The 15,136-nt window shown below is 36.4% G+C and overlaps 1 protein-coding gene across 9 annotated transcripts in view; it reads right to left on the bottom strand.

Annotated features, from left to right (window-relative positions):
- The window catches only part of CCDC150 (coiled-coil domain containing 150), a 97,661-nt gene that overhangs the window by 72,789 nt on the left and 9,736 nt on the right, over positions 1 to 15,136 (bottom strand). For 7 of the 9 annotated variants that reach the window (XM_025277900.3, XM_025277913.3, XM_006078138.4 and 4 more), the window contains 6 exons: positions 12,549 to 12,769; positions 12,254 to 12,432; positions 9,844 to 9,912; positions 4,981 to 5,097; positions 3,524 to 3,653; positions 683 to 726 (listed from right to left, as the gene is read on the bottom strand). In XM_025277900.3, coding sequence (XP_025133685.1) covers positions 683 to 726; positions 3,524 to 3,653; positions 4,981 to 5,097; positions 9,844 to 9,912; positions 12,254 to 12,432; positions 12,549 to 12,769 — 760 coding nt within the window. Of the gene's footprint in view, positions 1 to 682; positions 727 to 3,523; positions 3,654 to 4,980; positions 5,111 to 9,843; positions 9,913 to 10,874; positions 11,014 to 12,253; positions 12,433 to 12,548; positions 12,770 to 15,136 lie in introns of those variants that run through there. The other 2 variants (XM_044936769.1, XM_044936776.1) reach the window with 2 other exon arrangements.

Raw genomic sequence — 15,136 nt, 5'->3', positions numbered from 1 at the left:
TATATACATAATATATATATTATGTTAATATATATTATATACATGCATATTATATAGTAACATATGTATATATAATGTATATATATTATGTATACAATAACATATACATATATAATAAGAATATATATAATAATAAACACATTCTTTTTCAGATTATTTTCCCTTATAGGGGGGAAGGGTGGGGAGGGATAAATTAGGAGGTTGGGATTAACATAAAATAACAATCAAAAATGACCCACTATATACATATCACAGGGAACTATACTCATTTTTACCATTTTTAAGTGTACAGTTCACTTAAAAATATTTACGTATTAAGTTTGCTTAGTTCAGCAGTATTAAGTACATACATTTATGATACTGAGCAGCCATCAACAAAAATAGTTAATATTTCTTACATATTATTAAAAAAACTTCATTACAGTTCATTGACAATAGGTATAAAATGCAAATACATCTTATTTTTGCCAATTTACCTTTTTTCAAATTATAATAATTTGCATGAAATAATTTATTTAATAATATCTAGTTGATAACAGTTCTGGATATAAACTCATATACACTGAAACTTTTAATAAAGATTTTAGAAGAATCAGAAGGACTATAAACCAACATGAATGAGGAAATATTACTTAGTGAAGAGATGAAAGAAAACCTCTGTACTCTAAAGCTCTAAATTTACCTTATTTTCTTCAACCAACTTGGAAATGATGTCGTCTCTAGAAACTAAAGACAAAAAGTTCACATAACTAAGATGTTAATAACTTACAACTATATTGAGATCACATGGTATTTTTTCGCCTGAGAAATTTTCATTTTTTAAAAAAGATTTTTAGTCTGTATTTTGCAGAAATAAGCAGAACGCCAGTATTTATATCATGCTTTTACAGACTTGAAACTAAATCATGGAAAACTAGTCCACAGTCACATGCAATGGTAAATGAGGCCACATTTTGCTCAATACACAGATAATGACGAGTTTCTGAGGGATTTCAAGCCGGTGAGGCACACGATCAAAAGCTGTTTGTTAGATTACTCTGACGAAGGCTCCATAAAGACAGGGAGATCAGTTTAGTAGCTGTTGCAGTAACCAAAGTGTAAAACAATGAAAGCTGCTCTAAAGTAATGACAATGGGAATGTAGAAGAGTAAGCAGAAGATTGTCAGGACTTGGTGACTGACCAGTGAGGTAAAGGCAACAGATGAGTCAAGAAAATTATCTAGTGTGCCGCCCTGGACAGCAGAGTGGATGGTGGATCTAATGAAATACAGAATTCAGGGCAAGGAGCAGGTTTGGGAGATATAATGAGTAATAATGACTCCAACACTTAAGCTTTCATCATGTGTTTTGAGGTATTTGCAAGGTATCTAAATATAGATGATTAGTTGGCAGTAAGATACCATCTGGAACTCAGGAGGATGATTTGAGGTGTGTGTGGGGGGAGGGGGGGGGGGCGGCGATTTGAAACCACTCAGAGAGTCTGTATATACAGTGAAGAGAAAACCAAAGACAAAAATAGGGAAACAGTTTGGCATTTCCTTCTCTAGGGGATCTTCCCAACCCGGGGATGGAACCCAAGTCTCCTGCATTAGCAGTCAGATTCTTTACCACAGAGCCACCAGGGAAGCCCTCGATATACTAGTAGCCAAAAGATGTAAACTCTTCTGAGATTAATATTTGGCTTCACAGAAAATTCATAAAGATCTATTAATTTTGTCACTTAAGTATTTAAAGCCAGAAAAATTATAAAACACATAAAAATTCACATTTATGATATACTCAGGAAAAGTATACTTCCTGAAATTGAGTTCAAGACTTATTTTAAATAAAGTCTAATTTAACGTATGTGAAGGATCAAAAAGGTAAACTATATGATCTATCTTGGAAATTCCACTACTCAAAGAAAGAATCAAAGTTTATTCTATTTAGGAGAACAATGTAATCACTTTAGTGTGTGTGTATTCATGCACACACATATACACACACATATATATACATATTTACTGCTAATAATAAAAAGGTACATTTTAAAATCCATTGAAGCAAATATCTAAAGGCATTCCTTTTACTAATCTAGTTATAATAACTACCAATATTTGTATTTTTAAGTAATAAAATTGCATGCGTGTAAAACATCTATTGTTCAATATGAAGCATATAGCTGGTATTGAGACAGGTCTCTTTTTCTTTATGTTTGAATTACTGTTGTTCTAATCTTCATGTTTTTAATGGTCTTTCATATATTCTTTAAAAATTCAAAAGGAAAGCATTAATCTATCAAGAAAGAAACATTTTTTAAAAATCACTTAATCAGAAGGACAACTAATATAACAGAAATATCTGTATTTTAGTCCCAAATATTCTATTTATTGGGGGTCCTTCGATATACATCTTTTATTCTTCTGTAGAATGAGGCATATTTTATCTTTCTCACAAGTTTGCTGTAAGGCTCAAATGGAATACTCCCATAGTATCATAAAATGTAATTGTGTTTTTTTAAGTAGGCAATCATAGGAAGACAGAAACTTATCCTGGAGCATTATCAGTGAGAACTTCACAGAATAATTCACTACTTGACAACTATATGGCAAAAGAGTACCTTCTGCTAAAAGCATCAAGTAAAACCATTAAATGGATTACTCTTTGCTCTATTTTTTTTTTTTAATTTCATTTCTCTTTCCTCACCCTCATTACAGCCACACTGTAGAAGCCGCAATAACAAGAACATTGGGTTTGGAGTTAGAAGATCCAGTTTAGGTCTCACTTCACTATTTATTCATCCTGTAACTCTGGAAAGTATAGGTAGTTTTGTGTATTACCTGAGATAATTTTTGTGAAAGCCCTATTTAAACCATGAAATGTTATTCACTTGTGAGGCACTGCACTGGAACTCTGATTTCTACAGTGAGATCTATTTGAAAACTGCCTTTATAATTATATATTAACAAACAGCAGTCTGATAAAGGATATTGGATTGGAAGAAACATGTCTCCAAGCACCCTGGGATCAAGTCTAGACACTTCCATTTTCTAGCTTTGCATCTTTAAGGACTCTTTAAAAAAAAACAAACTTTAAACAAGTTAATCTAAGCTCTGTCTATAGTACCTTACAACCATCCATTTCTACAAATAAGTTAACCAAAATAGACTGATAACCTGAAGAATGGAGAGTCTGACATGATAAATGGTTAGAATCAGTAACTCAGCAAGGATTAATGGCCTCATTCCCTTATTAGCACTCTATAACCCAACATTCAATCTAGATTCGTAGAACCCAAACAGTCCCAAGTCCACAAACAATTAAATAAACTTGGTAAAAATCTAAATAATTAGTTTAAAATTAAGAGGGTCAAATTCTAGTTTTTTCCCCTCAGTGCCATGGACAGAAAGAAAGTCAGCAATTTTTTACATTCTGTGGGAATACCAGTATCACTGGCCACTACAAGAATTTGGAATCTTGAAAGCTTTTGCACAAAATCTCAACAAACTAACAAAAGTGAAGTTTCCAGCATCCATTTTCATACCTAGGTCAGACTTGAGCTGTGAGGAAGCGGTCTCCAACTCTCCTTTCTGTTGCTGCTCCTGTGCCAGTAGTTCCTGGGTGGTCTGAATAGAACTGCGTAGGGCAATGCAGTTCTCCTGCAAAATTTGCACCTGAAATTGTGCAAAAAAAACCCTCCTTTTAAGCTATCTTACAGCACAGGTGTAAAGCAGATTTTCTGAATGTTACTGGAGGAAGAAGCAGGATTTTTATGTTCAAGATCTCAGCAGAGTACAGTGTCCTACAGTGGGGCCATCCAGGAGACGTCTGTGCACTCAACACAGCAGGCACCAGCTCAGGACCAACTGCTGAGCACTCAAAATGTGGCCAGCGTGAGGGACGGAACCTTTACTTTTATTTAAACTAATTTAAATGTAAATAACCACATGTGGTTACTGGCCTCTATATTGGCAGTAGAAATTATAGCAATAACGGATCATTTGCAAATTCCTTAAGTAGAATCCTTTAAATAATTCCACTGTTAGAGACAGTACTGCTTAAAATAATAAACATTACATAATCTAATTATAGGTATTAGGATTTGAAGCTACTGATTGCCTTGGGTGCTTGTAATTTAGAATCTTCTAAATTAACTCCTGGAGTTGGTGATGGACATGGAGGCTTGGTGTGCTGCGATTCATGGGGTTGCAGAGAGTCGGACATGACTGAGCGACTGAACTGAACTGAAATTACATATGAGTGAGTGAACCTGAGTGACAAACTCAGTCATGTCTGACTCTTTGCGATCCCATGGACTGGAGCCTGCCAGGCTTCTCTGTCTGTGGAATTCTCCAGGCAAGAATACTGGAGTGGGTGGCTATTCCCTTCTGCAAGGAATCTTTCCCACCCAGGTATCAAACCTGGGTCTTTGGCACTGCAGGCAGATTCTTTACAATCTTGAGCCATGCATATAGGTACTTCAAATAACAACTTTTGGAGGCAAAAATATTATGCTAAAATAGATAACGAGAACTGAAAACACAATGTAAACACATTCCTGATTACTTGACTTACTGGTATTCTTTGCTTCAAATGTCAGCTCGGTTTAATCCTTCTTTTCTATCTACATCATGTACATATAATACGAGACTAGGGCAATACCTTCCAAAGTCAATTCCTGGAACACAGAGTATGTGGTAGGGGAATGATTCCCTCCCAGGAGCTAAGAGTTCACCTCTATAAACCCTGACACATAATAACTTCTTTGTCCTTTGCTTCCCCATTCATAAAGTAAGAGTATTGGACTGAACAGCATCAGAGTGCTTATTTTGGACTAAAATTTTTTAAATGGTAATAAGAATGTTAATAGCAGATTACTAAAGGAAAGAATTTAATAAATCTAGAGGAAATAAGCAAAACTATAGGTTTGTAGCCAAAACACTGGCTTTTCCCTTTTGGTTTCACTTCCCCAACATAAACAAGGAGAGAAAATCTCACTACCTGTTTCCGTTCCACCTCCACTGTTGCTTCCATTTCTTGTATTCTCAGTAGCAAGGCTGATCCAGATTTCTCAAGAGATTCCCGTAGGTGCTTCTCCTGGGACAGTTGTCTCCTTAGCTACAGAGTAACACTGCAGTTAGGTGAGACCAAGGGAACTTCACAGCAGTTTAACAAAGATCAAAGTCACCATGAAAAGTTTATAGACATACCATCTCACTTCCATTCTTCATACGTTTATGACTGCCCAAAAACATGTTTTTGTTTCTCCCTAATGGTTAACTTTCTAAGAAATGCAGCGTCAAATTTGTTACCCTCACCTTCCTACTATGTAAGTCTGTTTTCCAAACTGCAGTCAAGACTCATTTGTAAGTTGTAAGAAGCATTTGAAAAGGTGGGCAAAAAAGAACACAAAGGAAATACTGGAGCACACAGCAAGTAGTGAGTACCACTTCATGAAACATCTGTGTATGCTACTGCTGCTGTGTAAAATATGTCAGAAGTTTGAAAAACACAAATACGTCTTAGTGTATGTATTTTCTGTATTTTAACTCTATTTTTCTATAATTTGATTTCTTCATCTATATATGTGTATGTGTTTTTTATCCCATAATATTATAACCATTTCTCTGAAAGCTGTTTTAATTATGTATTGGATTTTTTTGTGTTAGAATTTAAAGATCAGAACAAATAATGAAGTAGTTGTTAAGTAGCAAATAAAAATAACATTCAAGAATTTGGGTACACTGATCTTATTTCTATCCATAAATGACTATAAGTCAGATAAAGATACAAAGAAGGTTAAGTTTTTTTTTTCCTTCTTTCCAATTCAAATGGAAACTGAAGGTGGCACTAGCGGTCAAGAGCCCACCTGCCAATGCAGGATACAGGAGACTCCCGTTCAATTCCTGGGTGGGGAAGCCCCCTGGAGGAGGGCATGGCAGCCCACTCCAGTATTCTTGCCTGGAGAATCTCCATGGACAGAGGAGCCTGGGAGCTGCAGTCCATGGGGTCGCAAGGAGTCAGATGTGACTGAAGCAACTGAGCATGCATGCATTCCTTTTATAAACTGATAATAAATTGAAAGAAATTCTATTTTTAAACCCCAGTAAAGACAACTTGAGTATATTTTATAACTCTTTTCTACATTGTACATATGTAATTTATAAGTGTCTTCTTGAAGGATGGTGTATTTTACAGTTTTAAAGTTTTTTAAAGTGAAAAGGATGAAAAGTATGTTGATATGAAACTGTTACAAGATAGACTGTTTTGGAAATGTTCTATGATTTTCTTAACATACACCTAATACTGAACATCTGGACATTTCCAGTGTCTTGCTATTCCATACTGCTCTGCTGAACATGATTGTGAATAAACCCTTCACTGAATTTCTCATTATTTCCTTGAGATAAATCCTACAAAAGGAATTACTAGGTTAAAAGTATAAACACTATTTTAGACTTTTCATACATTTTGTAATTCTTCTTCCAATCTTACTTTCTTATCAGTAGTATTTGAATAAATGCCATCAGCACTAGAGATTATCACATTCTTAAATCTTTGCTAATCTAATAAATAAAAGGCAATATCTTAATACTTTTTTCATTTCTTTGGCTCCTAGTGAGATTAAAATTTTCCAATATGGTTATTAATTCTTCACATATTTTCCGAACTGTTCTTATCCTTTGCCCACTGATTTTGAGGTTTTCAAAGTCATTTAAAGTTCTTTAAAAGGTACGATTATTAACTATCTAATTTCATTATGTTTTGTTTTTTTACATGTGTAAGATTTTAATTTTTATATAGTCAAACCAACTGAGCTTTTAATAATCCTGTTCATTCAAGTTTCAAAATTCCTTCCTTAACCAATGATCAGTTAAATATTAGTTTTATTTAAGAATGAGTCATAGTTTTTGCCTTTGGCTGTACTTTTCAGGTTCTATTTTAGTATCAGATTACAACCACTTTATAATTTAAGAGAAGCATCATATACTCTTCTAAGCTCTACATCAAATTATACAGTATAATTTGCTCAAGATATAATTTAAGTGCCTTAGAAAAGGAATCTTTATTTGACAATTATACTACTGAGATACTCATTCCTAAAGCTTTATTAAGGGCAATCAGTTAATCTATTTCATGTTTATCAGAATCAGATTTTATATATATATTTATCTCTTAGAAAGGATATATACTGCATTTACTCTATTCTTTGTATAGCTCTGTTATGGGTTGAACTGTATCCCCCCAAAATTCACATGTTGAAGCCATAACCCCAGTATCTCAAAATATGACCATAAATGGGGATAAAGCCTTTAAAGGGTCATTTCAGTAATGAGGTCACTGAGGTGGGCCCAATCCAACGTGACTGGTGTCCTTATAAAAGGAAATCTGTACACAGAGACACCAGGGATGTGTGCACAGAAAAAAGACCATGTGAGGACACAGAGAAAAAGGCAGCCATCTGCAAGCCAAGGAGAAAGGACTCAAGAAAAAACCAAGCTGATATCTTCATCCTGGACTTGTTGCCTCCAGAACAGTGAGACAAAAACTTTCATTGTTTAAGTCTAATGTGTGGCAGTGTGTGGTAGCCCCAGCAGAATACATCCTCCTTGCTCCACATACCCTCAAGACGTTCATGTTTGACTCATACAGTCCTTCTTAGGTCCTTAACAAGTTCAACGAAAATTCAAGATTTTACCACAGCACCAAGAATTAAGACTTTTTCAATAAAAAAATAACACTAAGTGGCAATCCAATGGAGAAAGGATAGTTTTTTCAACAAATTGGTGTTGGATCCACTGGACATACACAAACTCATATAAAGAATCTAGATACAGACCTTACACCTTTCACAAAATTAGCAATTCAAAACCTAAATGTAAAATGCAAAGCTATACAACTTCTAAGATAATACTGCAGAAAAATCTAGGTGACTATGGGTTTGGCAATATTTTAGATATAATTACCAAAAGTATAATCCATGAAAAAAGTGGTAAGTTGAACTTTATTAAAATGAAAAGCTTCTGCTCTGCAAAAGACAGTTAAGAGAAAAGACAAACTATGGATTGGGAGAAAATATTTGTAAAACACATATGGATATAGGACTGGTATCCAAAATATAAAAGGAAGTCCTAAGACTCAACAATAAGATTAAAAAAAAAAAAGGCCCAGCTGCAAAATGGGGAAATGGTCTAAGATACCTCACCAAATAAGATAAACAGATGGCAAATTAACATATGAAAAGACGCTAAATAATCACATTATCAGGGAACTGAAAATTAAAACAAAATACTACTATACATACACCTATTAGAAGGGTAAAAACTCAAAACACTGGTGAGGATGTGGGACAACAGGAACTCTCTTTCATTGCTGGTGGAAGCGCAACACGGCACAGTCATTGCAGGGCAGGTTGGCAGTTTTTTAGACATCTAAACACAAGCTTACCATAGGATCCATCAATCATGCTCCTAGGTATTTATCCAAACAAGTTAACAACATGTCCCAAAATCAAAAAAAGACCTGCACATGAATGTTTATAGCAATTCATGATTGCTAAACTTGGAAGGAACCAAGACATCCTTCAGTAGGTGAAGGGATAAACTTTGGTACATCCAGACAATTGATTTTTCTTCAGTGATAAAAATAAATGATCTATTAAACAATGAAAAGACATGGAGAATTTAAATGCTATGCTAAATAAGTGAAAGAAGGCAGTCCAAAAAGGCAACATATTGTATGATTCCAACTACAGAGACAGTGAAAAGATTGGTAGCTGCCAGGTGCTTGGGAAAAAGAGGGTGGTGGTGATGAGTGTGTAAAGCAGAGGGTATTTTTAGGGCAGTGAAGTGAAACTCTTTTGTATACTGTAATAAATTAAAAAATGAAACAATCTAAACTGTGGACTTAGTAATAATGTATCAATTCTGGTTCATAATCAAATATAACAAATCAAAGGCACCAGACTAATACAAAATGTTTAATAACAACAGAAACTCTGGGGGTGGGGAGAAAGGGTATATAGGAACTCTGCCTATGTGCAGATTTTTCTAAAAACTTAAAACAGCTCAAAAAAGTCTATTAAAATATCCAAAGTATTTTTTTAATGTGAAACAATATATTTCAGCAATGAACAATAACGCTTTTGTCAGCAATTACTGATATATAAAGCACTTCACATAAGAGAATGTTCCAGATATAGCTACACTTACCACCTTAAGCACACTAAAATTTATAATTTTTAAAATACTATATCTATTTCTGTTTTGTAGAACAGACTATTTTAAATATAATTTGATCCTTTTGATTTGAACTAATGTCAATTATTCCGTCAGTGGATACTGAGGTTTTTAGGACACTGTCAGGGTATATTGAGTTAGTAATTCTGACTCTTTCTACTGTTTTCAGCTGCAAATTTTTAGTCCAACAACTTTTAGTAGCCACCTACTTCATAATTCCAATCTGTTATCTACTTAAATAGAGGCTGAAAGTTATAAGGTAAAATTAGATGAGCAGACTTATTAAAAGCTTTTTATTTTAAACGTTAAGTTAATGTAAAAGGTCTTTGTGTGAAGGGGTCCACTAACTAGTGGATGGGCAACTGCATGAGTTCCATGGTTACTGTTTCCCTCCTGACTCAGAGAGCACTTATTTTTTATTTCAGTTTTTATGGCATTACTGAGGTGAAAGGAAGTCTTAATGTCATATAAACGCAGGTATAACTTCAAGCACCATATTTTAAAAATCTTCCTGATAGTCACATTTTCTTCTTCAGTGGTTTCTTCTCACTCTATTCACTTTCTTGACTTCCCCCTCTACAGTTCCAATGCCCCCTCCACCCCCTCAGCATCCTTTTTACCTTACCTCTTGAATTTTAAGGTTCATTTTACGTTTTGTGGTCTTCAGTTCCTCTTCAATAATAGCCGCATTCTTCTAAAAATAGAAGTAGAAAAGGTTCTAAAATCTGATAGGAAAACTGTCCATAGGTATATAAAATCTAGACTTTTGAGGGAAATCCATAAAAGCTATTCTGACTACAGTTATAAATACTTCTTAATATGAATCTAAAGAAATTATTACAATGAGATATTTAAAGTTATTTTATTACTTTGATTCATGACTTCTATCATTTTCCCTTTTAGATCATTAAAAAATGATTAGTCACAGGTACCTCCTGTGTAAAATTCAATCATCAGAGGAAAACCTGATAACTGCTAGATATTTTTCTTATGGGATATATTCCTATTTTTTTTTAAAGTACTCTATTTCTTCTAGGGCTTCCCTGGTGGCTCAAAGGTAAAGAATCCGCCTGCCATGGCAGAAGACATGGGTTTGATCCCTGGGTCAGGAAGATCCCCTGGAGAAGGAAATGGTAATGCACTCCAGCATTCTTATCTGGGAAATCCCATAGACAGAGGAGCCTGGTGGCATACAGTCCATGGGGGTCACAAAAAGTCGGATACAACTTAGAGACTAAAATAAACATCATTTCTTCTAGCCTCAGATATGCTTAGGAGTTGAGGATGAAAAACACAGCTTTCACTATTCATTCTTTCATAAGATATAAAACCTCAGAGTCATCTATGCCTTCTTCCCTACCTTGAGCCCCTGCCCAATACCATATTCCAGCATACCTTTCTTTTCAAAAGGCCACAACTGTAGTTCAGACCTAATACGGTCTATGCCTCAAATAATGCAATGGATTCCCAACCAGTTTTCCTGTCTCCAGTCTCTCCTCCTATAATTGATACTCCATACCAGGGACCCCCAACCCCTGGGGCCATGGACCAGTACTGGCCTGTGGGGTGTTAGAAACTGGGCTGCACAGCAGGAGGTGAGCATTGGGTAAGGGAGGGAAGCTTCCACTGTGTCTATAGCCGCTCCCCATCACTCACCTTACTGCCTAAGCTCTGTGTCCTGTCAGATCAGCGGCAGCATTAGATTCTCACAGGAGCATGAACCCTACCATGAACTGCACATGTGAGGGATCTAGGCTGCGTGCTTCTTAGGAGAACCTAATGCCTGACGATCTGAGGTGGAGCTGAGGCAGTGGTGCTAACAATGGAGAGCAGCTGCAAATACAGATGATCAGTAGTGCAATCAATGTGCTTGAATCATCCTGTAACCATCCCCATGGAAAAACTGTCTTCCAGAAAACCATTCCCTAGTGCCAAAAAGGTTGGGGACTGCTGTCCTACACTATTTCTGGATTAGTTTTCTTATTTTCATTATGTCACTTTCTTATCTCTGGAGAAGGAAATGGCAACCCACTCCATTACTCTTGCCTGGAAAATCCCATGGACAGAGGAGCGTGGTAGGCTACAGTTCATGGGGTCGCAAAGAGTTGAACATGACTTCACTTTCTTATCAAAAATCTTAGTCACTCCCCCAAAGACCAAGCCCAACTACTTGATTACTCTTGATTTTGAGAACCTTTATGAAGTTAGCCCTAGCTGATTTCCAACTTACTTCACACAAACCAATCTTCACTCTGGTCAGGCTAGCCTATGCATCTCCCCCTAACTGCATCCAGCAGAAAGATGCAGGTTCAAATCTGAGATACAGGAATAATACAGGGAAGTGTGATCTCAGAAAAGTGACCTCTCTCTTGGCCCCAGTCCTCTTATCACTAACATAAGGGCAATAATACCCTAACCTGGAGGTTTTGCAGAGATTAAGCAAAGTAACATGTTTTAAACAAAACAGTCTCTGTTATACTGCCTGGCCTATGGAGGAAAGACAAATTTCTTTCCTTAGTCTTTATTTTTTGCTGCCTCTATGAGTGCTCTTTGAAATGTCCACATCTCTCTGCTTTACCTTCTAAAAGTTCAGCTCAGGTCCTGTCTCTTCTTTGAAGCCTAGCCTAATCTGTTCTAGACAAGACATGTACATCTTCTTAAACCCACCTGAACATAAAACACTTAGCTGGCAACATTGGCTTACATTTGTCCTATATTGTCCTTTAGTATTTCTTATACCCTTATTTTTCCTCTTTAGTTTCCTGCTATGCCTTCTTCTCCCAGGAAGCATATAATCTTCTGAAGAACTCAGACTCCCTCACACCTCTGGGTCTTCAAAAGTCGCATAGAAGAGATCTATAAATATTCAGTACTAATAGCACACAATGCTTTACACTGTCGATGGAGATAAATTTCAAATTTCAAGAATCCTCACATCAACATCACCTATTTTTAAAAGTCAGTTTTTTGGGTCTGTTGCCTCCTCCAGCTAACACATAATGGTGAATTTGTTATCCAGAACTTTGGACACAAACCTTTGTCTCAGAGGCAATCTCCAGAGTCGCAGTCAACCTCTGCACCTCGTCTTGTGCTTTGTCTTCCTCCTCTTTCACATCTCGCAGTTGCTGGCGCAAATTCATCACTTCCAGTTGCAACAGCTTGAGGTCCTTGGAATGCTCCTCCTGTATTGCATTCAGTCTTTCCTTCAGAAAATCTACCAGACAGGACAGAAGGGTCATCAAGCAGCTTAAAGAAGGTGAGGAAAAGAATCACAAACTCATGAAGCACCCACACAGGACCAAATTTCTGGTGATTCTCTTCTCTCTGTACCTGTTTTCTGTGGGTTCAAATCCTTTTCAGTTTGCAGACGGAAGATGTTCATCTTCAAGGATTGGATGAGACTTTCCAGACGGCACATTCGATTGACCAGGAACTCACAGTTCTTCCACAAAATATTTGTTTTTCCTGAACAAATTATCTCATTCTGGATAGGTCTAGTGATGTTCTGGCTCACAGGTTGTTCTAAACATTCTGGAGTTTCCAACTGGCCCCTGGACAAAGATGCCAATATAACGATATTATAAAGTAATCCCAACCATTGAGTTAGAACTGGACATGGCACAACAGACTGGTTCCAAATAGGAAAAGGAGTACGTCAAGGCTGTATATTGTCACCCTGCTTATTTAACTTATATGCAGAGTACATCATGAGAAATGCTGGGCTGGAAGAAACACAAGCTGGAATCAGGATTGCCCGTAGAAGTATCAATAACCTCAGATATGCAAATGACACCACCCGTATGGCAGAAAGCGAAGAAGAACTAAAGAACCTCTTGATGAAAGTGAAAGAGGAGAGTGAAAAAGTTGGCTTAAAACACAACATTCAGAAAACTAAGATCATAGCATCCGGTCCCATCACTTCATGGCAAATAGATGGGGAAATGATGGAAACAGTGACAGACTTTATTTTTTGGTGTTCCAAAATCACTGCAGATGGTAACTGCAGCCATGAAATTAAAAGATGCTTGCTCCTTGGAAGAAAACTTATGACCAACCTAGACAGCATATTAAAAAGCAGAGACATTACTTTGCCAACAAAGGTCCATCTAGTCAAGGCTATGGTTTTCCCAGTAGTCACATACGGACATGAGAGTTAAACTATAAAGAAAGCTGAGCACGGAAGAATTGATGTTTTTGAACTGTGGTGTTGGAGAAGACTCTTGAGAGTCCCTTGGACTGCAAGGAGATCCAACCAGTCCATCCTAAAGGAAATCAGTCCTGAATGTTCATTGGAAGGACTCATGTTGAAGCTGAAACTCCAATACTTTGGCCACCTGATGCGAAGAGCTGACTCATTTGAAAAGACCCTGATGCTGGGAAAGATTGAAGGCGGGAGGAGAAGGGGACGACAGAGGTTGAGATGGTTGGATGGCATCACCACCTCAGTGGACATGAGGCTGAATAAACTCCGGGTGTTGGTGATGGATGGACTAATGGACAGGGAGCCCTGGTGTGCTGCAGTCCATGGGGTCATAAAGAGTTGTACACGACTGAGCGACTGAATTGAAACTGAAACCATTGAGTCAATGTTGCATTTCTACTGAGAATAAACAGTAAGTTCTTTAGTTAACAAATACCTGATAGCCTCTGCAAATATAACTATAGAGAGAACTATTAGGTAAATCCCATGGACAGAGGAGCCTGGTGGGCTAGAGTTTTCATGGGATCACAAAGAGTCAGACATGACTTAGCAACTAAATGACAACAACTAGGTAAAGAGAATGAGACCAGTATGGGATGGGTAAAAATTACTGACATTTTAATGGTTGTTTTAATCTGGATTTTTCGTAAACTTACTTTGTATGTAAAAACAAGTGATACATAAAACATGCTAAATGCTAATTCTATAATCGAAAATTAAGAATTAGTTAGCATGGAGGCAATATACTCACATCCTTCTTAGAAAATTTTTAAACAAAGACATAATAAAAATTCCTATTTTGTTCTAACATACTCAACATTGGTACAATTTTAATCTTTTAACTGCTCAACAGTTATTTACTCTATAGGTGCTATAACACCAATCATACTAATTTTTGATCTTCATAAGAGACATTCAGGAAATATATATATGTAATTTTAAAGAAAATCACACCAGTAAATTCAATATTGGCTGTGTAAGCATCCATATTCTTCAGGCCTTTAACAATCTAACTTTTAATGGGAATAACTTCTTCCGTGGAACAAAGGAAAAACACAGTTCTTTTTTTGAGTACTTCATTCTAAACTTAGAGAAGGCAACGGCACCCCACTCCAGTACTCTTGCCTCAAAAATCCCATGGACGGAGGAGCCTGGTAGGCTGCAGTCCATGGGGTCACTAAAGAGTCAGACATGACTAAGCGACTTCATTTTCACTTTTCACTTTCATGCATTGGAGAAGGAAAGGGCAACCCACTCCAGTGTTCTTGCCTGGAGAATCCCAGGGACAGGGGAGCCTGGTGGGCTGCCGTCTATGGGGTTGCACAGAGTTGGACATGACTGAAGTGACTTAGCAGCAGCAGCATTCTAAACTATGAATTTTTTTTTAAGACTTAAAACCTCTCTTTTAATTCATCATAAATCTGGAGAAAGAAAATACAGATCATATTAATGGCATGAATCAAGTGAGATGTTCATCTTAACTAATTTCAAAGTCTATTTTTACAAAAAGGATCAAATTTTTTTCTAATTATGTAAATAATTACATTTGTCTTTAATCAAGTATTGAATATAACACACTTACATAACACACCTTGAATACCTGTTTAGAAGTGGTAGTAGCTCTATTATAGGAGGACAACCCTTTATCTTGCAAATATTTTCTAATTAATATTCTATTCATAATGGTTATTTCTCAATTCTTTTCTAAATACTTATT

Source organism: Bubalus bubalis, chromosome 2 (assembly GCF_019923935.1).
Source record: "Bubalus bubalis isolate 160015118507 breed Murrah chromosome 2, NDDB_SH_1, whole genome shotgun sequence".
NCBI classification, from domain to species: Eukaryota; Metazoa; Chordata; class Mammalia; order Artiodactyla; family Bovidae; genus Bubalus; species Bubalus bubalis.
Note: the sequence above shows the minus strand (reverse complement) of the source record. Positions and strands in the feature narration are given on the sequence as shown.